Consider the following 27,129-nt stretch of genomic DNA (forward strand, 5'->3'; position numbering starts at 1 on the left):
CTCCATCTGTTACACACACACACACACACACACACACGTATATATTCAAACACATACACACACTGTCACCCTCTCTCTCTCTCTTCCTCCCTCTCTCTCTCCCTCCCTTTCTCTCTCTCTGATTCTTTTGCTGACACACACACACTCACACATATTCCCTCTGATTAACGTTTGTTGTTATTTTTCTTGTAGTCTGCGCGGGACCTGGCCCAGATCAGTGACCTGCAGGCCCAGATGGAGGAGCTCATGAAGGAGAAGCAGGAGATCCAGGAGAAGGTACACTACAGGACACACACACACACACACACACACACACACACACCCTCCCAGCTCCATGCACACTTCTATGACCGTTCTACACACACACACACACACACACACACATACACACACACACACACACACACACACACACACATACACACACACACACACACACACACACACACACACATGTTGCCCACACACACACACACACACACACACACACACACACATATTGCGCGCACACACACACACACACACACACACAGTCCAGTGAGATAACCATCCAAAGCCACTGGCCCCTCAGTGATAAGCTCTGCTGGTCTGAGCAGCCAGATAGCCTCCTGTAATGCTCCAGCTCCTAATAGAGTCCAGCACACTCCCCCAAACAGCAGCTCCACATCCAGCCCAAAGCTTCTCATTAGACAGGCTGCCCAGATGGATGACATTCAGTGTGAGGCGCATTGCTTAATGGCATTTAAGAAGGCTTTCATTTGCCAAGTAGATTGACTAGGTCGTTTGGATGCGTTTGAGAGACGTCGGTGTTGGTTCCCTGGCCGTGCGGTCTTTGTGCGCATTATTGTTATTCATGGCCGATGGCCTGCACTGCTGGCCGCTAGCTCGGCTATCTCTCACGCCGGAGAGGACTGGAGAAAAACAACAGCAAAGTCGGCTGCTTATCCACACACAACTCCAGGGACCATCAGTATTCATCTGGAAGGAGAGAGAGAGAGAGAGGGAGAGAGAGAGAGTAACAGAGAGGTGAGAGAGGAAAGAAAGAGGGAGATGGCAAAGAGGAGGGAAAGAGAGAATGAGAGAATGAGAGAGAGCGAAAGAGGAGAGGTATGGAATGAATTAGTATTGGAGTGATTGTTGTTGTAGGATGGATGGTCGTCGTTTAGTGTTTGGAAGCGGAAAAGAGACAGAGGCAGAGAGAAAGAGAGGAGAGAGGGAAGAGGAGAGAGGGAAGAAAGAAAATTAATTAGTAAAAGAGTGATTGTTGTCGTAGCAATGCCATGGTGTTTTTGTTGCTTGGTGGAAGCCTCTTCAGGGAGATGTTCTTGAATTCAGAGAGAGAGAAAGAGAGAGAGAAAAGGAGGATAATTCACACTATCCCAACTACCCTAAACTGGACGACTGCTACAAATGCCCCCAATACAAATACCTGTTAAGATAATTATCATTCAAAATGTAAGATTGAATGCTAGTTTTAACATCAGCATTTCAACTTTTACTGACTTATTTTACTGACATGCCTTTTGATAGATAGATAGATAGATACTGTAGATAGATAGATAGATACTTTATTGATCCCCAAGGGAAGTTCAATTTGTTGGTTTCTGAAGTGAGTGTAATGGATAGGCCAGCTGTATCTTAACTACACATACCCCCATTCCAATAAACACTGTAACACACTATGCTAATATTATAATACCATTTATTTATCATTCAGCTTCTCCATCCTTATCCTGACGCTTTACTTTATTACACTTTACTCCCCACACCCACACACACACACAAAGGTCTCTAACCCCCAACACTGAGTATACACATACATATGCATTTATATAGCTATACACATGCACAAATGTATACACAGACAAACTAATGCACACAAAGGTCTCAGACCTCCAACCCCAAATATGCATACTATGCACACACACACACACACACACACATACACACACAAAGGTCTCAAACCTCCCACGGTGTTCTCTGCTCTCTTCGCCCCCAGGTGCAGTCCCTGCAGAGCCAGCTGGAGTTCCAGGAGCAATCGATGGTGGAGAAGTCTCTGGTCAGCCGGCAGGAGGCCAAGATCCGCGAGCTGGACACCAAGCTGGAGTACGAGCGCACACAGATCAAGCGCCTGGAGGTACGAGCTCATCGATCGCGGCACAGCGCAGCACGCACAGGGGGCAGGGGGTGACCGGGGGTGACCCCAGGGCACTGGGGGGAGGTCATTTGATGGAGGTCAGAGTTGGTGGGTGGCATTTGGCAAGAAAAATTTGGCTGCATGAACAAAGCAGATTTTTGGATATGAATCTGTTTTTGCCCTCTTTGGTTTCAACTTATTATTGTGTTAAATGTTCCAAATGTAAAGCACTTTGAGCTGCACTTGTGTATGAAAGGTGCTATACAAATAAAGCTTATTATTATTATTATTATTATTATTATTATTATTATTATCATCTTCAGCACTAGTTTTAGTTCGACAGAAGGAATGGCCTTTTGTAAATGTACTTTAGCGTCACATGGAAATGTATGGAATGCCTTAATACTTTGGCATCACATGAAACTGTCTAGAATGCCTTATAGCACCACCTGAAACTGTTTTATCCGCCTTCATATTGTGAGCATGGCATTAAATGGCCAGCTTAGATTTTGTGGTGCTATTTGATGTACAGATGAAGAACCAGACTAAATGTTCTAGCAGTGTTGGTAAGGTTCTGTTCCTCTTTCTCCACGTTTGTGGTTCTCATCAGGGCCTGGTGACACGTCTGAAGGAGAACCTGGAGAAGGTGGTGGAGGAACGTGACCACCGGGTGGCCGGGGAGAACCGGGAGAAGGAGCAGAACAAGCGCATGCAGCGCCAGGTGCGCGACCTGAAGGAGGAGATGGCCGAGGTGTCCAAGAAAGAGGGCGAGGCCAGCCGCAAGAAGCACGAACTGGTGCGTACCACTGGCCCTCTATCCAGAGACATTTGGTGTGTTTGGATAGTGTGTAGAGTTTGTGATCCCTTTGTACTAGAGGGGTATTTCACAAAACCTAGATAAGGGATTAAGCTAGGATTTTTAGGTTATCTTGGATGAATTTAGCCTTGACTTGGTTTCACAAAAGAGATGGCACATACGTTACCATGGGGATTTATTCTCTGCACCTAGCCTGGTCCCTGAAGTGTCTGATTATAATTTCATCAAAGTTAATTCTGTATTAAAATGACTAAATAAACACATAGCCTACCGTTACAGTCCATGAAACATAGGAAGTGTAAGACAACACTAAATCAAAAAGCTGCGCACGTAAAAATCCCATTGGCTGCGCACCATTATCTGACTGCTAAGGGGCTGCACTTCACTGCAAGAATTTAACGTTACATCCATCAGTCCGGGATCCAGTAATTTTGTGTCGCGCCTGGTCTTTTTTGACCATCGAGAAACATTACTGGTGCAAACCATAGAATCACGTCGCGAATGCAGCATAAAAACTACACCTCCCATCAACGTTAGCAGTTTCGCGTTGTGACTCGCTAGTAGTCGCTTCTATCAAATCCAAGAGCGCGCAGAAAAAGTGGAAAGTTAGACTAGCCAGCCAAGATGCAAAGATTGAAGAAATTAGTGGTTCTATCCACCGAATTCATCGGATATAGGAGGAACAGGATAAAATTCTGAGAATGCAGTGAGGGATGGAAAGGTAACCTAACATGCCTTTTAGCCCAGTTGACGTATTGGCTGCAATATGCAAAATATAGCTGTAGCGAACAGGCACAAAAGTAGCCTCCCGTAATACTCCCTCCCATTTTATTCAAAGGTAGAATGCTACTGACAACTCCAGGCTTCCACGCATGCTTGTTTGTTTACACCGAATACAAGCTGAAGTGCAAAACGAAAGTAGGCCTAACGTTTGCCTACAGCCCCCATCAATGCAGATATTTCAAATAAAAGGATAAAAAAAATATACATCCTTGATAGCCTATGTTGGGTTTTGTGGAAGAGAAAATGGACTGTTTTAGTAGTAGTATTAGGCAGTATGCAGTCAAATAAGTCACCATGGGCATATTTGGATTAGCTACAGATGGATTCACAAATAAATAAATTAGCCTACATTTGGCAGGATACTTGATATACAGGCTAAATGCAAATATGGCAATGTATTATATTATTTTACATTAACAAAATGTAGGAAAATAGAACAGACTGAAAATAAAGTAGGCACTGATCTTTAAAATCCTGTTTCCTGTAGCCTAAATGTTGTCAGTCATTCTTAATATTTGCAATTGGTGCACTGGCATGATTAACTGTTAGCTGGAGTGTAATGTTAGATTATGTGTAAGTTAAGTACAGAACTGACTGTGCGCCCAAATTTTTGTCTGTGGTCCTACATTTTTTAACTTGGGCGCACAAGTGCTCCTGGAAAAAAATGTTAGTGTAGAGCCCTGCCTACCACATAAGGGCAAGAAACTGATGTGTGGGCTTATCCTAACAGACAGACCGCACTACTGTTGATACATTTTAACTGTACATTTTCGTGCAGAAGAACGTTATTTTGGGGCGCATTGAGAAAGGGGGCAGAGTGAAGTGAACTATTTTGCACTCTGTTATGATACTGTCAGGTCTAGGGTAACACTATGGCTAATATATGCAACTTTTCATTTGCAGAATGAGAGAATTTGATGAGAGGGAGGCACTAACAGTTAAGAAAGTGGATGAGGGTTGTAAAACAAAGTGGAACTGGTCTTGGTTACAGCAGGGATGGATTACTGCACGGGCCTACCGGGGCCAGGGGGCCCTGAAGCCCAAGCCTTTGCATGGAATCATTGCCTCAATATCAACAAATCAGGATGTAGGCTATGAATCTGATTGAATTTAGTATTGGCCATCCCCAAAATGCACCAGAATACAGGAAATCACATCAGAAAAATAAAAAAATTTCTGGGGGAGGACCCCCAAACCCCCCCTCCCACATATATGGCAATATATGTGGGGGGCCCTTAATACATCTGGGCCCAAGGGCCCGAAAGTTCATAATCCGCCCATGGGTTACAGGTTGAAACGGAGATTGAGGTCAAGACAGCCAAACACAAATTCAAAATGTCAGACTTTTAAAAAAAAAATGTGAAAAAAAGGGACATGCCAAATTTTCCAGCGTTGTCTCAGTATTCTTTATTTTTAAGAATTTCCAAGGAACTGGGACAGTGTATTTTCATATAAAGAACATTTTTGTGTGAATAGGGTGAGCCCTGGATGGCAGAGGTGGTGGCAAATTGTAATTATATGATATTTCCTGCGGGGGTGTGGGCTTCGATAATCTCACTCCTTTTTGACCATACCTCTGTTTGCATCCCTGATTTATAAACTACTTGCTAAATGTATTTGCTCGCAAAACAAAACAGATTGTCTGCCTACTACCATATGGTTATTATTTTAATTGTGATATCCTTATAATTATTAACATAGGCCTAGGTCCTACTCATTGTTTGCTTATTTTATTGATAGACGTTTGATGAATAGCCTACTGTAGTTGATTGAAAGTGGAGGGGCAAGTTTTCGAAGGTATTTTCAACTATAATATTAAGGTATATCATATTATGTGCATCTTTGCAGTGGCAAGCGCTTTCTTAATGACGTTGTGTGCCGAGACAAGGAAACACTCACACGTGAGTTCATACGTAAATTTGCATTCAGTTGGTCTACCACGCCTACTCCTGCTGTTTTACAGAAATAGCCATGATCCCCCATTCCAAAAAGGACAACTTTACTTCATTGTTAGTCTATATCAAAAGCGGTTGTTTACTTTGTGGGAATGACGCTATTTTCCGCGTCTTTTTTATTCCAACCGTAGGCACTTTGGAGCAGAAACGAGAACGCGCACACATCCTGAATTACTTACACCTGGCATGACATAGTCGCTCCTACTCATCCTGGATTGGCATTAGTGAAACGAGTTGAGCTAGGATGACCAGACAACGCTATGTCAAACCTCGCTTTATCACTTATCTTGGATGTCTTAATTCTGCCTTTGTGAAATACCCCTCTGATCTACAAGTTAAGCTGAAGAGATATATCCAGGTTTTTATTCTCTATATTGATGTTTTGCTTGTGGTAAATTGTTTTTGTCTGGTCTTCATTTGAATATTTAAGAGGTTTTTATGCCATACAACTAAGAGCAAATCCTCCTTTAAGGATACATGCTTAGAAATGAACCCATTTCTTATTCTGGTGTCTGATTGTTTTACCTCAACCATGTCTTCACATCCTGCTGCTCTTTGAACAGGAAATGGACATTGAGAGTCTGGAGGCAGCCAATCAGAGCCTGCAGGCTGACCTCAAGTTGGCCTTTAAGAGGATCGGAGACTTGCAGGCCGCCATCGAGGACGACATGGCGAGCGACGATAACGATGACCTCATCAGCAGGTAAGGCCAATCTCCGGGATCTCAAGAGCTCTGCTTCAACTATGACTCAGCAAGTTCTCCTAACTTTGGAACTATGACTCGGCAGGTTCTCCTAACTCTTTAACTATGACGCAGCAAGTATTTCTCACTCTGAAGTTACGACTCAGCAAGTAGCTGCCACTCTGGACCTCTGACTGAAGAGGTAGTTGCCACTCTGGACCTCTGACTGAGGAGGTAGTTCTAACCCTGTAGTTATGACTCAGCAGTTAGTTCTATCTCTGTAGTTATCACTCAGCAGTTAGTTCTAACTCTAGTCATGACTCAGCAGATAGTTCTAACTCAGTGATATTTTGGGGAAACGAACAGAGTTGCTGTACGCCCTTATGGGATTTCCTGAGGCTGCATGTTGTGTGTGTGTGTGTGTGTTTGTTTGTCTTTTTCTGCCCACTCTTGTGCTTTTTCACTCTCTCTTCCTTTGTGCCCCACTGTTTGTTTTTCCCTTTAGTTTGTTTGTTGTTTATCTCTTCACTTTGTTGTGTCCTTCTCTGCATTCTTTTTTCTGGCCGTGGGTACCACTCTCTTTATCCCTCTCCCTCTGCCTCCCTGTCTCTGTTTCATTCAGTCTGTTATCTCTCTCTCTCTCTCTCTCTCTCTCTCTCTCTTGGCTTCTGTGTTTTGCGATGCTGTCCTGGTTTAATCACATCCCCTGAGCCTCTCTCTCCTTCCCTCTCTCTCTCTCTCTCTCTTGCTTTCTCTCCATCTCTGTATGTGTTGGTTTTTCTCATGTTTGGGCTCCCGCTGGGCCCCTTGTTGTGTGGGATACAGTAGCTGGGATAGACCACCTCTGAGCCACTCGGAGGTAAACAATGCAGAGCGATAGATTCCCCTTCCCCTTCCTCCTGTGCCAGAAAGGAGATCACAGAGAGGATGAACAGACCAAGCTAACTCTCTGCCCCCCAGAGCAGGCCGATACAGGGGTCAGGCTCAGGTTTCCGGTGTGCTTTTCGGAGAGAAGAAGCACGCCTCTGTTGTTTCATCCTGACCCCATGTTGTGCATTTTTGATGTGGAGTTCCCTTGTGCGACTCTTGTCTTCTTTTTTAATCTGTCTTTCACTGTTTTCTCCCCTTTCTTGTGTGTGGCAGTTTACAAGACATGGTGACAAAGTATCAGAAAAGAAAGAACAAAACGTGAGACCCCAACATGGAGACGTCTTCTCCCCATTTCGTTTGTTTTGACTGAGTTGTGAGAAGGTTGTTGTTAACTCACCACAGGAGCGTGCTCTATTGAGGATGTGTGACTATTTTGCACATTGTTTACTACTAATTTCACCTAAAAATGCATCATGAAAGCCATTATTTAAGCAATCTGAAATCCTTTAATGAGAATAATGTCCGTATCAGACCTCAATATTGCATCATTCCTGGCGAGCCTGCTGCTAGCTCCATCCATTTGCATCCAGTCGTGCGGTTTTGTAACTGGTAAAGAGTCTCATGCATCAGTGTCCATTGGTGCTAATACACTTATCGCTCCCAAGCCGTACCTGTTCATTCATCTCAACCACTGCCTGTTCTTTCGCCTCCAACACCCTAACCATGTCTGTTCCTTTGACTTTAACACCCAAAGCATGGTCTGTTCCTTTGACTTTAACACCCAAAGCATGTCTGTTCCTTTGACTCCAACACCCAAACCATGCCTGTTCATTTGACTTTAACACCCAAACCATGTCTGTTCATTTAGCTCGTTTAAACTCTCTCCATCAAACACTGTCAGCTCCTTGAGTACGCTGAACAGGTCGCCAATCAACCACTGTAGTGGGATAACAAACAGTGGTGGAGTCTGGACTGGATCTGGCCCGGTTCTGGTGAGCCTGTGCCAGAACAGGACTCGATCTACTCCAGACTCCGGTTCTATGTGGTTCCCCACGGGGATCTGTGAAAGGTGTACACTTACTTACCTATCAACCTCTCCAGAACCACTCATCTCTCTACTGACGGTAGAGAGGCCTGTGGAAGCCATATTGCTGTATCATAGTATTCACATCACTACTACAATGCTATCCTGCAGTAGTGGAAGAATTGTTTTGTTTTTACATTGCAGGATAGGGGATGTTGGGGCGGTTGTAGCGTAGTGGTTAAGGAGCTGAGCTAGCATGCTGTAGCAATATGAAATATTCCATACCTGGCTTTCACCGTTGTGTCCTTGAGCAAGGCTCTTAGCCCTGAGTTGCTCCAGGGACAGTGTCCCTTGTAATATAATACATAAGTGAGTAGTTTTGGATGAAAACACCTGCTAAATAAATAAATGCAGATTGGGGGGAGATTATGAGAGGTAACAGTGCCCCTCTCTGACCAGGCGTGCATCCAGTCGTGCGGTTTTGTAACTGGTGAAGAGTCTCATGCATCAGTGTCCATTGGTGCTAATACACTTATCGCCAGTGTTGGGCAAGTTACTTCAAAATCGTAATGTACTATGCACTACTTATTACTGTCATTTCAAAGTAATTTGTTACATTATAATATTACTGTCTCTGAATTGTAAGGCATTACACTACTATTGCATTACTTTTAAGTTACTTTCACCAAAATATCTAGAAATATGGATTTGCCATTCTTAATGCAGTTTATTACGCTCAATGCAGCTTGCTCTTCCAATGGAGGGAGATGTGGTATAGCATAATGACTGAGCTAGGCTTAAGGCAACAGTAGAATGCAATAGGCGCAGTGCTCATAATGCAATACAAGGAACAATCATAGTCAGAATTTTGTTAAAAACCGAATAAAGGTCAAAGTCTGGTAAATTGTGATAGAAATACTGTAACTTTAAGGCCTAGGCATACTCATTAAAATCAATAGAGAGCCTACTATATTGTAAATCAAAGCTTAAAGGAACCATATGTAAGATTGTGGCCAAAACGGGTACTACAATCACTTTCAAATTACTGTAGAGCGGTGTATCCCCTTCCCCTCCCCTCTGACTGGCAGAGTTGACAACCGGATGACGAAACACTTCTGACTTTGTGATTAGTAGATAGGTGGAGGGTGGCGCATTAGGCCAAAACACAACATGACAACATCAACATCAGTTGAGGGCTGCAACTTCACTTTTTAAATGACAATATCCTGGCCAGACTACTGTTGTCAGTGATATAAGTATTTGAAATGAACATGATTTCTTAATGTCTAGTGACATATCAGGGCAATTTTATGATTAATTGAAATACAATTTTTACATACGGTTCCTTTAATAAAGACATGTCAAGATGGTGGCCTGCTGGCCATTTCGGTGCCCTAAGTGAGTGGCTTTGAGTGAGTGACATTTAAATGATAACTCAAACACCTAAAGTAAAATAAAAGGCCTATTATTTACAGACCATTACTGTGTATTTTTAAACATTAATGTCTGAAGAAATGCTGTTTTACTTATAAATGGTGCACTGTCACTTTAAGAGCATTGATCTTTACGTTGTCATAATGCCCTTTTGCCAGCTCTTGTTTAGGCCTACAAGCCTTATCTGTTTGAGTTACATTGATAGCACAATATTAACAATAATATGCACAATGTTAAGTTGTTTTAAGCAACCTTCATTGCTTTGGAAATGGAAGTATGCAATGACATGTTGCTTCACATTTCGTTTTGCGAATACAAGTGAATTATGAGCCTGGTATCCACCTAGCTATCTGAATGGAATGCGTTTCAGTCGACTCAGCATATCATGTGCTTCGTGTAGCCTAAATGCTTGATTGAAGACCCACCAATTCTAGTACTACGTGGTGATTGAGAGAACCCAAAAGGTATCAAACTTGCATGTAACATCGTGTTAGTGCATTTTGACATTGTAAACGTGATGAAGAGTGAAACGCAGTTTGCACTAAAGCTACTATTCATTGGTTACATTTGGGTGCCCCCTCTGTCCTTTGGTGCCCAACGCCCAAGTGCGTGGAGGGAGCGGTGGCACTGCCAGGCTACACAATCTTTTTCTGCATTTCTATCCCTTTATTCTCTTCAATTTAAGTTCACAGCACAAAGCTTACATGCACAACAGCATAGTTTGTGTTTTATCAAGAATCAAAAAGATTAGCGTGGCACTACTTTAGATGTTTCATTAATTTACTTGTGCTATTTCGCGAGCTGAGATCTTTCGGTTTCGCACACAAAGTGCACTAACTATTATGTTCTTCATAGCCTTGTCTCTGACAAGCTGAAAATAATGAGCGTAGGCTTATGTCCATCCCGCATAGAGTCCGCCTGCGAGTCTGCTGCAGCCACAGTCATATTCAACCATCAGGAGATAACGTTCTACTATTTTGCGCGGATTTTTTCTCCTCTGTTGTTCTCGTGTGGTGTTTGCGAATATGTATCAAAACAAAACAAGCGCTTAATTTTGGGTTAAACTGCATTGTAACGCGCGTTACTGAAGTTTGTACCGAGTAAATATTACCCACATTTTTTTTTGTAATGCCTTACATTACCGCGTTACCGCAAACAGCAATATATTACAGTAATTACATTACTTTTGTAACACATTACTCCCAACACTGTTTATCGCTCCCAAGCCGTACCTGTTCATTCATCTTAACCACTGCCTGTTCTTTCGCCTCCAACACCCTGTGTCTGTCCTTAAGAAAGACTGAAGAGACCTGAGGGGCCTCATAAAGTACACTTCTCTGGTTGTATCCTACACTAATGGAGTAATCGATTTCTTCTTATAGTGCAGAATGATGAATTTGCACGGTTGCATCCTTATGAAATAGTACTCAGTTTAGATGTTCTTGTTAACGTCAGTGAGAATTATAGAGTGTATCTATATTGATTTGGGTCAGTGGAAGTGCATTATAAAGCTCTGCATCATCTCAGGTCTTTATTTTGAACACAATTATTATGTTTGTGTTTTCCCTTTGATTTTCTCAATCTTTAATTTCCCTTTTAATTATATTTTAATATGATCTTTTCTATATCTGTTGACACATACACATGGCGGTAAAATCATTCAGCAGTTCAAGTAAGAGAGATGGAAGAAAATATGTGGAAAAACAAACAGAAGAGGGAGACTGCTCAGACACTTAATGATGAATGTAATTGTGTGTAGTGAGGGTAGGAGACCCCATCGAGGGGCCATTGTCACAACAGATTATCACGGCCCTCTGAACCTGGTTAGTGCATTTGTTCCCTAGTAGCACGGGGATGTAGAGTCATGGGTGGGGGTGGGGGTGGGGGTGTTAGGCTGAACCATCACGAAAATGGGGGGTGACATGACGTGGAAAACACTCCATTATTAGGCACCTCTGTCCAACCAGGGCATTGTTAGAGCTGTGTGTTTGTGTGTGTGTGTGCGTGTGTGTGTTTCTTTCTTTATTTGTATGTCTTTGTGTCTGCGTGTGAGTGTGTGTGTGTGTGTGTGTGTGTGTGTGTGTGTGTGTGTGTGTGTGTGTGTGTGTGTGTGTGTTTTAAGGTGGTGTATTTGTGTGTCAGTGTGTGTAATGGTGGGTGTGTGTTTGTGTGTGGGCGTGCGTGTGCGCCTTAACATCTTATTGTGCTTGTGAAAATTGAAAAGGAGTAATTGTGTGGAAAAATCTGGCGATTCCTTAGTTTAAATGATGGATGTGTTTATCAGGGCTATGGATAGGGCTTTAAAGAACTACCGCACCTGGTTAAACATTGACGAGACCGTTTTCTATAGCCTAGAGCTTTTTCTGTACTGTCCTAAAGACTTACTCTCTTAAAGGGACACCAGGCAACGTTTTCGTGTTAATTACTCATCTTCGTAAGTCAGTATATGGTTAAATGACTCGTTACAGGGCGAATGAAGATTATCTCGCCCGCCCCTACTGCCTGTAGGAAGAATATCCCGCTTGCAAGTTCAGTGTATTCTACCCGCCGACCGAAGCAGGCAGGCTAACGAAACGCTAGAGATTGTTGCAAATGTGTGTATAATGGCAGAGCCGGGTGAAGAAGCAGCGAAAACCCTTGACAGAAGATGCAAAGAAAAGGAAAAGAGCTTCAGACCGAGCGAGGGCGAGTTTCGTAGAGAAAAAGCATCAGGCTTGCCTGGTGTCCCTTTTAAATAGGCTGTTTTCTATAGTCTAGAGCCTTTTCTGTACTGTACTAAAGACTTACTCTCTTGAAGAGGCCTCTAGAGGGACATTTGAGCTCTTTCTGAAACATCTAACTACATCTCTGTCTCTCTCTCAGATACTAGTAGTCTAGTTATTTGAACCCTCAGTGAACTGTTTGAAATGTTTGAACAGAAATATGAAGATTTAGTCTTGTTTAGTCTAGTTTTGACCTGTATGTTCTATGGTCGTCATGTGACTACTCCAGAGAGGACCAATCATAAGAGAGCTCTCTGCCATGGTAACTAGCAAGTTGTTTGCATTCTGTCAGAGCACTCTTCTCAAAACACTTAGCAAACAACTGTTACTCCAAATGGTATTCATTGCTTTTTTCCCCTAAAATCTCACCGCCAGCATGCTGGTTTCAAGTGGGGGTGTATCCATCTCGTTATTTCTCATCCACACACACACACACACACACCCACACACACACACACACACACACACACACACACACACAGCTGGTTGGCCTGGCCCTTCATTTGGCTCAGGCTGGGAGCTGATTGAAATAAGCAGCCAGGTAAACTCCATTTACCTCAGGGGAAGGTATTTGAGTCCTTCCAGCTGAATGTAGACGGATCAGAAACTCTAAACTCTAACACGGCAAGTAAATAGCTGGCCATCCTCAGATCTACGGGTCAGATGATAAAACCCAGTGCGTGCAGCTCAGCACCGAGCCCAGAGATGAGAGTGATGAAGTCAAGTCAAGTCAACTTTATTTATATAGTGCATTTCATACACAGAGGTCATTCAATGTGCTTTACATAAACAAAAGAAAACAGGAATACTTGATAAAAGCATAGAAGGGCAATAGTCAAAGAGTTTAAAAAGTAAAGAATAATAATAAAATAATAATAATAAGAAGAAAACATACAACACACAAGGTGATAGTACATAAAAGCATAAAAGGGCAATAATTTAAAAGTGTTTAAAAAGTAATCATTTAAAAACAAAAACATAGAAACTATTAAAATTTTAGCTGAAAGACTTTCCCAGATTTAGAAATGTAAAAAATAAGTGATCAGTTAGCAGAAAGCATCTGAGAAAAGTTTGGTCTTAAGTCTAGATTTGAAAGTGGCTACAGTTGGGGCAACTTTGATCTCATCTGAAAGTTGGTTCCAGAACTGAACTGCATAGCAACTAAACGCTGCTTCACCATGTTTAGTTCTAACAGTAGGTTTTACTAACAAGTATTTCTCCTGAGACCTAAGAGGTCTGGAAGGTGTGTAGTGTACTGCTGAAGCATGTCTGCTAGGTAATTTGGTCCCATTCCATTTAGTGATTTATAAACAAGCAGAAGCGCTTTAAAGTCAATTCTGTGACTTACTGGAAGCCAATGCAGGGACTTTATTGGGGTAATGTGGTCAATTCTTCTAGTTTTTGTGAGAACCCTAGCCGCTGCATTTTGTATCATCTGAAGCTGTTTGATAGTCTTTTTAGGAAGGCCTGTGAAAAGCCCATTACAGTAGTCAACCCTACTGGAGATGAATGCATGAATAAGTTTTTCTAGATCATGTTTAGACATTAGCCCTCTAAGTTTGGTAATATTTTTGAGGTGGTAAAAAGCTGATTTGGTTATTGCTTTCATGTGGCTGTTTAAATTTAGATTACTGTCAATTATGACACCAATATTTCTAACAGTATCCTTTGCTTTAAGCCCTTTAATATCAAGGAGAGTGGCAACCTTAAGTCTTTCTTTCCTCTTTTTTACCAAATATAATTACTTCAGTTTTGTCTTTGTTCAACTGAAGAAAATGTTGAGACATCCAGTTGTTAATCTTGTCAATACACTGATAAAGAGATACAAGGGGACCATAGTCATTTGGCGAAAGAGATAAGTAAAGTTGGGTGTCATCGGAATAGCTATGATAGGAAATCAAATTGTTTGTGATGGTTTGTCCAAGTGGGAGCATATAGAGGTTGAATAATAGTGGCCCCAAGACACCACAGGTCAAGGACGTTGGCGTAGAGGTACAGTTGCCGATAGCAACAAACAAACTCCTTTCTTGTAGGTATGATTTGACCCAGTTGATGACTATACCTGAAAGTCCAACACAGTGCTATAATCTGTGTAGTAATATTTTGTCATCAACAGTGTCAAAGGCTGCACTAAGGTCCAATAACACTAGGACTGATGTTTTGCCTGCGTCTGTATTGAGGTGTATGTAATTTAAAACCTTAATAAGAGCTGTTTCAGTGCTGGGATTTGCCCAAAAACCTGAATGGAAGTAATCAAAATACCCATTTGATGTTAGGAAGGTGGTTACTTGATTAGACACTATTTTTTCAATAATTTTGCCAATAAAAGGTAGATTGGATATGGGCCTGTAGTTGTTTAGCATGGTGGCATCTAAGGTATTCTTCTTGAGAAGGGACTTTACAACAGCTGTTTTCAGGGACTTAGGCCAGACAGTAATGATGCATTTACAATGTGAAGCACATCTGCTGCTATGAGGTGAAGAACAGAACTGGTAGGTAGAGTGTCTAGGCCACATGTGAAGGAGTTGAGGTTCTGAACAGTTTTTACAAGAGTTTCATAGTCTATCAAACTAAACTCCAAGTTAAGTTCCCCTTCCCTTGAGGCTGGAAGTTCCAGATGTTGAGTAAGTTGTTGAGAAGATATGTTCAGTCTGATTTGATAAATTTTGCCTTTGAAAAAAGATGCAAACTCATTGCATTTATTAGTTGAGACAAGTTCAGGTGCTAATTGTGAGGGGGGGGGTTTGTTAACTTCTCCACAGTTGAAAATAGTATGCAAGAGTTATTTGTACTTCTACTGATGATATTTGAGAAGAAAGACTGTCTTGCTTTGTATATTTCAGAATTCTGAGAGTTCACTAGATGTCTGTGAGAGCGCTTGCTCAAAGAGAGCACTTGTGTGTTCATTTATGAGTCTCCTTTTTACTATCATAGATCTGAGTGTGTGGTGACACAGACACATTAAAGAACACACAGAAATTATCGGATAAGGCTAGGTCTTTAACTGTTGTAGAGACATAGAGCCCCTTTGTGATAACAAGGTCGAGGGTATGGCCAAGAGTGTGTGTTGGCCCCTGTACATGCTGTGTTAGGTTGAAGGTATCAAGTAGTGGAATTAATTCCTTGGCATAACCGTTTTCAGGATTATCCACATGCACGTTTAGATCTCCTGATATAATAAGACAGTCAAACTCTATGCGGATAGTTGACAACAGTTCACCTAACTCTTCAAGAAAAACTTTAGCTGAGTGTTCTGGAGGCCTGTAAATAGTCAGTAGTAAAATCTGATGAAGAGCTGTAAACGTGGCTGTTTGTGTGGAAGACGATTGAGACCATAACAGCCAGGTCCAGGCAGCAGCCACGTTAATTGGAGTTTCGAGTGGGCCATTTGTATTCAGCTAAGCATCAGTGCGGGTTTCGCCCGGTCGCCCTCACCCTGCGTTATTATACGTTCAACCAAGTAGCGACAGGTACTCAGGTCCATGAGCACAGCCATGGACGAGGCCGTTATCTAATCACAGTTTACTCTCTTTCACAACAACAGCCAACTGTTAACAGCCCGCATGCATGTTTTGATGGACTTTTTAATATATGCTAATGAGTTCAATTATTAAAGTAATCTAATAATTCTGCCGTGTAGTGCCATTATGTGTGGGGAGGAAAAAACCTTGACGGCGAGGCAGTAAATGTTGGTTTTGAGAGATTCAGAGTTCAAAGTGTCTTTTAAATTAACACTAAGCTGTTCCACACTAGTTGTATGCAGAGCTGGATGCCAAGGGTTGATAACAAACCTGTCTAAAATACAGCATTTAGTATTTCTCTGGGAAAGGTGAAGTACTTTAAGTGATTTCTCTCCATACACCATGGAATTGCTTCCCATAAATATACAAAATATAAAAAAAAATGCTAAAGTAAGCCGCTTACAAGCATAAGGTTTAATTAACATTCATGTGACTCGTGTTTTCCCCTTTTGCTTGCTTTGATGGATGCATAACAAGTGTTATTTTGAAGTAGTTTTATTGGTTTAAAATGCATGATGGCTGGGGATGGTGTGAAAGCGATTCCTTTAATGGTTGCCTGAGGTAGCTGCAGCAGTGGGAGACAATAGTGTCACTGCCCTCATCTAAGTTCGGGGCTGTGTTCCAATTCACACACTTCTGTACTTAACAATACCTAATATGAGTGCACAAGTGCATTGGCTTGAGAACTCATATTAGGTATTGTACAGAAGTATGCAAATTGGAACACAGTTCAGATCTTCTCTACCCAGACTTAGATACTTCCTCTTTGGGGACAAAAAAATTGAGTTGAACCCTGGTACATGACTAATCCAGAGAGTGTCTGTGAGAAACACTTAACCTAAACCCTCCTTCATAAGGATGTTACAAACATGTCATAGAATATGGCATATCCATTGTCTTCCATGATATAACAGTGCCATGTAATACAAGCATTAATGATAATGTGTCTTGACAGGTCTCGATGTTTCATGCTGTGATGGCTTGTCAAGATTTTACATAGACTTTTTCATCTTCTAGCTTTAACAACATTGACTCTAAGTTAAACATGATGCTGTTTAATAGCTGTTCAATATTCCTTGATATTTAACTCATGACAGATGACATGGTGTGTGTCTTCTCATCTCATCTGATTACTGGGTTCAATCAAAGTGTTCTCTCCCACGCTGACCCTGTTCATCTGTCTGTCCATTTCCCTGTCCACACGTTTCCCAGTGTCCATCATGTTGTGTTAATGGTGGCATTTCTCCTGGCGGATGACATTAACTATCTCTCCGATGACCTTACCTATCTCTCTGTACTGTCCTTTGCAGCGGAGATGACTCAGACATGGACTCGGAAGTGGAGGACCGCGTGGACGGGGTTAAGTCGTGGCTGTCCAAGAATAAAGGCTCCACGAAGACCCTGTCGGACGAGGGCAGTCTGAAAGGCTCCAGGTCAGTACTCAATCACGCTGGCTTACGGCCCCGCGACATGTCTCTGATGTGTTACGGCCCCCGACGTGTCTCTGATAGGTGCACGGGTCAGTAATGGCATCTCATCAGTTCTCAACCGTGACGAGGCATTCAGAGACATAAAGGGTAGTTCCTCCTCACTCCTTGAGGTCTGTACTGTGGTTGGTCAGTGGGGGTGTGTGGTCTCTACGTGTTTCTGTGTGTGTGTGTGTGTGTGTGTGTGTGTGTGTGAGGCTCCATTAGATGGTTTATGTACTCATTCACAGGTGCATATATGCCATCTTCCTTTGGGCTTTCTTTCAATAACTTCTTTCTTTATATAGATGTTCGCCCCAGAGTCCACTATGTGTAGAGGAGTACACTGAATAACTGCAAATAAAAATAGAAACTTCCAATAGAAAAATAGGTCTATATTCTGGGCTCTTTGTTCTGGACTATAAGCACATGGGATAGGGGGCTATAGTTCAGTCCAGGTGATTGCAAATGCTTTTGTATTCAGTCAGAAAGAAGGGATCTTGTATTGAATTCCTTTAATACAGAATACATTTTCTCTGTTTCTGCCTCATCTGTCTTTCAAATTAAAAGTCCCTCTTTACACGTCTTTCATTCTCTCAGCATCTTCCTACTTTAATCTGCCATTTTTCTCTTCTGTCTGGACGTTGTTCCCCCCCCCCGTTCGTCCACTCTGGTGCGTGCCCCATCAGATATGCTGTTAATGTGGACGCTAAGGAAGGGAAAGAGGGCCTGGAAGGTAAGGAGGGGACGGAGTCCGTGAAGGAGGCCAAAGAGCTGGACCGCTCGGCGACCGTCATGAGCTCTCTGAGCTACAGGAAGCGCTCCAACCTGAAGGACTCCATCGGGGGCACGGGAGACGAGAGCTCCCTCTTCAGCACCCTGAAGGATCAGTCGGACACGATTGACCGCTCCTCGCTGCGCAAGGCCAAGTCCAAGCCTGACAAGCCTGGCGACGACATGGACGACCGAGGCTCGGTCATCTCACAGGCGTACTCGGAGGCGACCAGCCGGGCGAGGAAGGGTCTGGACCGGCGCTGGACGTCACGAAGCAGCCCAGAGTTCGATAAGGAGTCCAGCGTGTCGTCGCTGGGCCCGAGCCGCATGTCGACGCGCCGCGGGATGGACCAGGACGATGACGACGACGACGTGAAGTCGAGCGTGAGCGGCTACAGCGTGCGGCGGAGCGGCTCCTGGATGGACGATAGCCCCACGCTGAGCCGCAGGGCCGGCGGCGCCGGCTCTCGCAGCCCCGGGAGCGTCAGCCTCGCCGACTCCCGCGTCTCTCTCGCGCGCAGCAGCCGTCTGAGCGAGTTCGGCCTCCGCCTGGACGACGACGATGACGACGACCGCCTGAGCGTGGCGTACAGCGAGGGAGGCGTGTCCTCCTCGGTCCGCTCGCTGGGCCGCAGCCTCTCCACGCCGGGCCGCTCCTCCGAAGACGCTGCCTCCACAGCGGCGGGCGACACCGGCGACGTCAAGTCCGTCAGCCACCGCAACTACCTGGACCCCGATCTGGAGAAGGCCATCAACGAGGTGCTGAGCTTCAAGCCAATCAAATTCAAGCGCCGCAGCCTGAAGGACTCGGACGGCGAGGAGGAGGAGAACGAGGCCGGAGTGGCGGACGCGGACGAGTGTCTGGGCCGCAGCGTGTCCAGCGTGCGTCGCTCGGCTTCGGGCTCGGCGCTGGACTACGGCCGGCCCTCCAGCACCATGAGCTCGCGCAGCGGCCGCCACAAGGCCAAGAAGAAGAGCCGCGCGTCCGAGTCGGAGAGCTCCTCCGAGGAAGACCGTCACCACCGCCGCGGCGGCGGAGGAGGAGGCTCGCGGAGGAAGGGCAAGAAGTCGTCCAGGAAGAGCTCCAGGAAAAGCAAGTCGTCCTCCGAGTCGGAATCGTCAGAGTCCAGCTCGTCCAGCGCCTGTTCCGCCGTCTCGTACCGAAGTTCCAGCAGCGTGAAGAAGGGACCTGGTCGCAGAGGCGACGAGTCGCATGACGATGGACTGGACGACGCTGCTCCCGAACGCCCCCTGAGTAAGAAGGAGGAGAAGAAGAAGCAGAAGAAGATGGACAACATAGTGATGAAGTACCTGTACAAGCCAGATAGTGACTAAGGAAACGCTAGATCAGAGGTGATGAAGCCTGAGAACCGTGTGAGAGCATGGAGTGACCTTAACCCAGCAGTGGACTGTGCCTGTGGACCGCATCACAAGGACCACTTTGGGCCTTACTGATTTGAAACCTTTAAACTCTGACCTAACGCCCAGCATGTTTTAACAGTCACATTAGTACTAACTAAAGTTTAGTCGCACTGCATTATGGTCCTGTGAGGAATGCTAGTGCTTTCGTGGAACGTTTTTGCGTTGTCCGTGAGCTTGACTTCAGTACTTCCGATGACTTTAACACTGTGTCTTTTCCATTGATGAGCATGGGTTGTGTGAAACACTCTCTTCACTCTGACAAGAATGTTGTTGACCTGTGTGGCCTCATGGATTTGAAATGTTCTAACACCAACCTAATCCATTACGTGATTAACATTTGCCTTAGTCTTTACTTTCTACTCGGACTGGAATTAGGACATTGCTTAGAGTGTTAATCGCCTGTTCAACTCTTTTGCTACATCCATGAGGTAGAGCTGAGTTGATTTCAGGACCATTTCCTGTAGCGCAGTAACGAGCATGGGTTTTGTGATGTTCACATGATGCTGACTGACCGTTGTAACTGCCCAGCCAGTAATGCTGTTGTACTAACAGAAACTCCTCTCTCCATCTCTCTCTTTCTCCTCTCCCTCGCTCTACCTCTGTTCATCTCTCTCTTTCTCTCCCCTTCCCTCTCCACCCCCTCTCCATCTCATTCTCTCCCACCCTCTCCCCTCCCTCTCTCTCCATCTCTCTCCCACCCTCTCCACCCCCTCCATCTCTCTCTCTCTCTCTCTCTCTCTCTCTCTCTCTCTCTCTCTCTCCCCCTCAGCCCCCCGCTGTATCGCAGGCATTTTTCTACCCCCCGTGCTGACGATGACATCACAGAGGAGGAACCCCCCAGTGCCGAGCCCTCCCAACAGACCCTCCTCCACGACGGTGACCACGACCCCGACAAGCCCTCAGAGACTGCAGCGTGACCTGCTGCACAAAACAAACAAACACACACACAAACAAACACAGAGACGCTCCTTGCGTGAAGTTGTCTGCAGTGACATGATTGAAGGCCATGGCTGTCTCCTCACCATTAGGTTTCACTCATAGCTGAATGTGTGTGTGTGTGTATTTATGTTTTTGTTGTGAGTGTGTGTGTGTGTGTGTGTGTGTGTGTGTGTGTGTGTGTGTGTGTGTGTGTTTTGTGTGTTGTGTGTGTGTGTGTGTTGTGTTTCTGTTGTTTGTGTGTGTGTGTGTGTGTGTGTGTTTGTATGTGAGGAGGGATGGCCGGTTTAGGGAGCTCTGAATTGTTTAGTTAAGAGCCGCTGCTTGTACAACTGGAATGCAGAGTCACTAGAGATTTGTGCAATATGTTTTGGACATTGATCAGATCATGAGATTATGAGGACCTAAGTATCCTCTCCACAATCCACCACGAGAATACCAGAAAGTCAGCGCCCTCAGAAACATCCGATTGGTCATGTTGAGATCCATTATGAACTCTGTGTATCAGAGATGGTATCAGAGAGAGCTCTGTAGGAATCCCCCAATCACCGTCACTGGGACTGCCAGTGGTGAGATGTCCACTAACTCTCTGCCCAATGCAGAGAAGCCCTTAAGCTAAACGCCCCCTATTGGTCACCTACTGGTACTTAATGCATACCTCATATCACCTGGGCGCAGAGTGAATGCTACAACAGCATGGAGCAACATGTTGACTGTTGAGTAAATCCTTCTCCAATGATTGACTTTACACAGGACTATGAGATCATGGCTTCTTAAACACACACACACACACACACACACACACAGTCCTGCAGGCACAAGGCCTTACCCACAGTCCAGTGGTGTGTCCATGAAAAGCTGAAAAGAGGGATATGAATTGCACAAAACTTTACATTAAATTTTAACAGTTTTATTGCTTCTTGTGTGTTAAATCTGTGTATTGGTTGAAAGATTGCTGTAGCAACCAAACCTACACACACACACACACACACACACACACACACACACACACACACACACACACACACACTGTCAAACCTCCTAATCTCCTTTAGTGTATATGGGCTTTGATACACAGGCATTATTTGTTAATGCTTGTGTCTATGGGTGAAATAAAATAAATAAACCCCAGAAATATAATACATATGTTTTGAAAGCATACTCTGTTTTGGAAAATAGCCCTGCTGGGAATATATGCTCTGTGATCAATGCCTTGAATCAGTGAATTTTTAAATTAAGATATGGAAACATTAGGATCTGAACCTGTTGCTTTGCTTTTGTGTGTTTTTTTTGTTTTGTTCCCTTCAATTTCCTTGTTTGTTAATTGCATTTCTTTGTTATGTCCAAAATGAAATATATTTGCTATTTGGAATTGTGGTGCTCTGCATTGATTTATTCTCTCCTCTGGTTCTTAATAAGATTTTCCTGAGTAATCACTGGCTTGGTGCACTTTCTTCAAGCCCTAATTGCTTGCTGTTTTGTAATTTCCCTAAACTCATATATAGTTGGTTGGTTTGGTGCTGGCTGGTAGCAGAGCTGATATGAATTAAGAGATTCACCTGAGATGCTTTCATATTCTGGCCTTGATAATTAAAGAATGTCAAACCCTCCCTCAAACTGTTGGTGAATGTGCTAAAACACTGAAAAGGTGTAACACAAGGAGCGTTTTTTATTTGTGCACCTGCACACTTGTTATAACACCTGCATAATTTGGATTTGGTATGCTTGTCTGATATTTGCAGATGTCCCTGTGTGTGTGTGTGTGTGTGTGTGGGCGCAAATGGTATTAATTGCTAATGAGAAGTTTTTTTCATTTCACATGACAGAACAGTGGTGTGTTTGCACTTGCAGCTTGCAGCTTGCACCCCAGTCTTCTTGGCATCGTTTTCTGTGTGTTTTCGCGTTTGTTTCCCTAGGACTTGCATGCATACCTGTTCCCCTATGCGTTTAGGCCTATATGCATTTCTAGGGGTAGCAGTTTTGTGTACAGTAGATTTCAAATAAAGACAAAAAAAATGTCAGTGTACTATGTTATTACCAGTGCTTAAGGAGGAGCTTAGTTATTGTTTTGGCTTCTGCATCAGATTATATTCTTCATTCATGGTTTGAGTTGTAATAATACGTCAGTCAATCAAAGTTATGTAGTGAGGCAGCCGTGGCCTACTGGTTAGCGCTTCGGACTTGTAACCAGAGGGTTGCCGGTTCGAAACCCGACCGCCTTGAGCAAGGCACCTAACCCCTCAGTGCTCCCCTCACTGATTTGAAGAACATACACTCAGAAGAATGGACTTTCCACTGCAGGAGCATGTGGGATTGTGCATGTGGAGCATGTGGGATTGTATCGATCAAGCACGCAGGACACACAAAGGTGTCTCCAACGGCAAACGCCATTTGGAGGTAACAGTCCTTTGTTTAGCCTAACTGTAGCTGGTGTTTAAGATAAAGTGAAAACTAACAAAGGGAATATAGCAACTGTGTTTTCCAGCCCAAGGAGACATACTGTATTCTAGGAATGAACAGCATATGTTGGTCCTTTGAAGTGTCACTCTAAAAACCTCAATTGGTTTTGCAGCTTTTTCTCATCAATGGATCTTTGATATTTCATAATTCATTGTATTTAATCCTTTATGTTTGTGTCCTTTCTTTTCTCTCCTTTGACTCCAGTCATCAGTATTTGCTGTGTGTGTGTGTGGGTGATGCTCTTGAGAGGGTTTTTTGTGTGGAAAACACAAACACACACCTCATCAGCATTGGTGTTTGTGATGAGAACTCCCACGCCCTGTGTGTGTGAGTGCCATTGCATAGAGGGCCCCTGTGGATGATGCTCTTGAGAGGGTTTTTTTGTGTGGAAAACACAAAGACCTCATTGGCATTGAAGTGTGTGTGTGTGTGTGTGTGAGCCTGGAGCTGCCACTCTGTCAATATTGTTTTGATTGGAAGGGCTGAGGAGCTGCCTATGGGGACGAGCTGAAGACACCGCAGCAGCCAGCGCTCATTTGCAATGCAGACACGAGACGTGCAGAGGTGGAGCAGGGGAGAGAGAGAGCGAGAGAGGAGACGACAGGAGACGTGCAGAGAGAGGAGAGAGAGCGAGAGAGGAGGAGACAACAAGAGACGTGCAGAGAGAGAAGGAGAGAGAGAGAGGAGGAGACGACAGGAGACGTGCAGAGAGAGGAGAGAGAGCGAGAGGAGGAGACAACAAGAGACGTGCAGAGAGAGAAGGAGAGAGAGAGAGGAGGAGACAACAAGAGACGTGCAAAGAGAGAGCGAGAGAGAGGAGACAACAGGAGATGTGCAAAGAGAGAAGGAGAGAGAGGAGGAGACAACAGGAGATGTGCAGAGGTGGAGCAGACAGAGAGAGAGAAGGACAAAGAGGGAGAGAGAGGGAAATGGTGTGAGAGAGAGAACAGGGTGAGCAAGACAAGAAGAAAGACAGGGAGTGTTTGTGAGTGTACACAAGAGAGAGAGAGTGTGTGAGAGAGAGAGAGAGAGAGCCTGTGTGTGTGTGAGAGGGAGAACCTGTGTGTGTGTGAGAGAGAAAGAGGGGGAAAGAGAAAGCATGAGAGTGAGCGCAGCGCTCGTGTTGCCTTTGTTGTCTGCATATATCATTTCCAGTCTAATGAGAGGCGCACCACTGACTGACTCTGTGGGCGGGTACAAGGCTTTGGGACACTTCTAACACTGTTTACGTTTCTCTCTCTCTCTCTTTCTCTCTCTCTCTCTCTCTCTCTCTCTCTCTCTCTCTCTCTCTCTCTCTCTAGCAGGGCTGGAGAAGACAGGAGCTGCATACACATGCAGGAGAGTGCCACAGGGCTGTTTCCCCAATAAAGCGCCGCTTTATAAGTGTATGTTTTTCTTATCCTGTGGTGGAGCATTATCACACACAGCTGAAAGAGCTGCTCCCAGACTAAAGAGGGTGGATGTGACGTGCTGTGAGAGCGATGTTGTGTTCCAGTCTAGGGCCTCTGAATGACCCCTAAATGACCTCTGTACCACTGCCTGCAGTAGGGCTGCTGTATTTCAAGGAGGCCTACAAACCTGTGATAAACAATCATGTTTCTGACAGTCCCTCTAGGTTTGAAGAAGATGAGCGCCGATTCGCTTGATTGCAATGCAAACACGATCGACTTCCGATCTGAGGTGCTGCTGTTCAAGTCCAGGCGAGTGCACACAACGCAAGCTACATATGCACAAATGTGAAGCTCTCCACCTGCGCACACAATTTGGAGTAATCTATCCCAGCTATTTGTACTCTCACTGAAGCTACCAGAGAAACTGAGACTCGGGGCCTTTCCAAACTGGTCCCTACCCACTCCACCTCGGTTACGGAGTGCACTTGGGTGGGAATTGCCCCCACAGCTAAATCGAGTTCCCTTGATTAACTTTTAGGGTATACTTCCACACACGGATTTCCTGCATGCCTGAAAGAGACGGTGGGAGAGAAAACACTATGCGCGCGCACACACACACACACACACACCGCACACAGGTGGCTTCACGACAGCACCGCTGCAATATGCCTGAAATGGCAAGTGAAAGGATTCCACATTCCACTCCACATTCCATTCCACAAAGGGCTCTACAGAGACAAAGAAAACGCACAGTGATGACTGGTCTCAAGTGTCTCTACTGGCACACACACACACGACTAACTAGTCCCATACGTAACACAGGTGGCTTCACGTCAGTGCCACTGCAATATGCAGAAAATGGCTGAGAGAGAGAATGATGGCACAGTGATGACTGATTTCTCAAGTGGCACACACACACACACACACACACACACACACTATGACTGTTCCCAGAGGCAACACAGGTGGTGTCACATCAGTGCAATTGCAACATGCGGTGAATGGCTGTTATCCCCCCACAGTGAGAGGGAGAGTGAGAGAGAAAGAAAGCACAGTGACGTTAAGTGGCCCCTCTGGCAGACACACACTATAGTAAACACAGAGGCCATGCAGGCGTCAGTCAGGTCTGCAGCACCATGGCGACATGTGGAAGAGTATATGGCTGCTCTTCCTCTACAGAGACACAAAGAAATGCATCTCTCAGGGACGCCTCTCTCTTCGAACACCTCAAATCCCAATTTCTACTCTATAGGAGGGCTCACATGGTTCCGCTGCTGAACCATAGAGAACAATAGGAAACCTGCCGCTTGCCAGTGTAATCCCTATGTTGAACGTTGACTGCAGCGTGGTTTATAGGTATTTTGCACTGAGCCTGGTCCAGTGGCAAGCACAACAAAAATCTTTGGGACATTACCTCAACCAAGAGCAACCTGGCAGCAAGCTAAAGGCGGGGATCAACACTGGTCAGCAGCAAGCGGCAGTGGCAAGCGTAACACAACCAGTCCCGGCGTCATGGGGGGCTGGGCCCATCCTGGACGTCATCTGTGCCCGTCCTGGACGAGCTTGGCTGCACCAACTAACCCCACTTCTCCAATCCCATGGACTGATTTTGAACACTAATTTAAAGGAACCGTATGTAAGATTGTAGCCAAAACTGGTACTGCAATCACTTTCAAATTACTGTAGAGCGGTGTATCCCCTACCCCTCCCTCCTGACTGGCAGAGCTGGCATCCCGGATGCCGAAACACTACTGACTTTGTGATTATTAGATAGGTAGAGGGTGGCGCATCAGGCCAAAACACAACATGACAACATCAACATCAGTTGAGGGCTGCAACTACACTTTTTAAATGACAATATCCTGACCGGACTACTGTTGTCAGTGATATAAGTATTTGAAATGAACATGATTTCTCAATGTCTAGTGACATATCAGGGCCATTTTATGATTAATTGAAATACATTCTTACATACGGTTCCTTTAATGTAGGCCTTTAGGTTTGTCAATATAGCAAGTAGCAAATAAAACTTATAAAATCTGTATTATTCCATAGCCTATCAATCAGAAACATTAGCTAAGCCTTAATAGCTTATCACCTTCATGGAGATGAGGTTTTAGTGGCGCAGTTTAGCCTACTCACTTCGGCTCGCAGGTAGGCTATGTCTCATATCGTATATAGTAGTAGTAGTAGTTTCTGTTACTGTTTTTTCTTTTGACCTAGTCGGAGAACATAGGGGAGCTTCATGTAATGTTACCACTCCAGTTACCCATAACTTCGGGGCTAACTCCCTCTAGCTCTATCTGAAAGTGGTTAGCAAATTAATGAGGATTTCGGTTTAGTCTGCGGATTTATTGTTTGCATTATTTTGAATGTGACTTGCTCTAGTCCAGGGGTGTCAAACTCATTTTGGTTCAGGGGCCACATACAGCCCATCTGATCTCAAGTGGGCCGGACCAGTGAAATAATTGCAAAACATTCTTTGACAACTCCAAATCTCCAGCTTAGTTTTTTTCAGTAGGCTATGCTTTACCCTTCAGCCTACATTTGTAGCCTACACAATCACAAGGGATATATTAGATTATTACACATTTATTCAGAGAGGCCAATGAAATTGAAATAAAATGCATTTCACTCATAAACAACTGGTTTATTTTTATAGTTGAGTGGATAGGCCTACATTTTTACATCTGAC

The 27,129-nt window shown here is 44.4% G+C and overlaps 1 protein-coding gene across 3 annotated transcripts in view; it reads left to right on the top strand.

Moving 5' to 3' along the window:
* The window catches only part of myo18aa (myosin XVIIIAa), a 95,114-nt gene extending 72,923 nt beyond the window's left edge, over nt 1-22,191 (top strand). For 2 of the 3 annotated variants that reach the window (XM_076274864.1, XM_076274866.1), the window contains 8 exons: nt 193-276; nt 2,000-2,137; nt 2,748-2,933; nt 6,256-6,395; nt 7,518-7,562; nt 17,296-17,418; nt 18,141-19,578; nt 20,417-20,547. In XM_076274864.1, coding sequence (XP_076130979.1) covers nt 193-276; nt 2,000-2,137; nt 2,748-2,933; nt 6,256-6,395; nt 7,518-7,562; nt 17,296-17,418; nt 18,141-19,560 — 2,136 coding nt within the window. In that variant the 3' untranslated portion in view covers nt 19,561-19,578; nt 20,417-20,547. Of the gene's footprint in view, nt 1-192; nt 277-1,999; nt 2,138-2,747; nt 2,934-6,255; nt 6,396-7,517; nt 7,563-17,295; nt 17,419-18,140; nt 19,579-20,416 lie in introns of all 3 variants that reach the window. The other variant, XM_076274865.1, reaches the window with a different exon arrangement.
* The last annotated feature ends 4,938 nt before the right edge of the window (nt 22,192-27,129 follow it).

Source organism: Alosa pseudoharengus, unplaced genomic scaffold, assembly GCF_046254945.1.
Source record: "Alosa pseudoharengus isolate Yale_2024_CS ecotype anadromous, Long Island Sound unplaced genomic scaffold, YU_APseudo_1.1 YU_APseudo_1.1_scf_8, whole genome shotgun sequence".
Lineage (NCBI taxonomy): Eukaryota > Metazoa > Chordata > Actinopteri > Clupeiformes > Clupeidae > Alosa > Alosa pseudoharengus.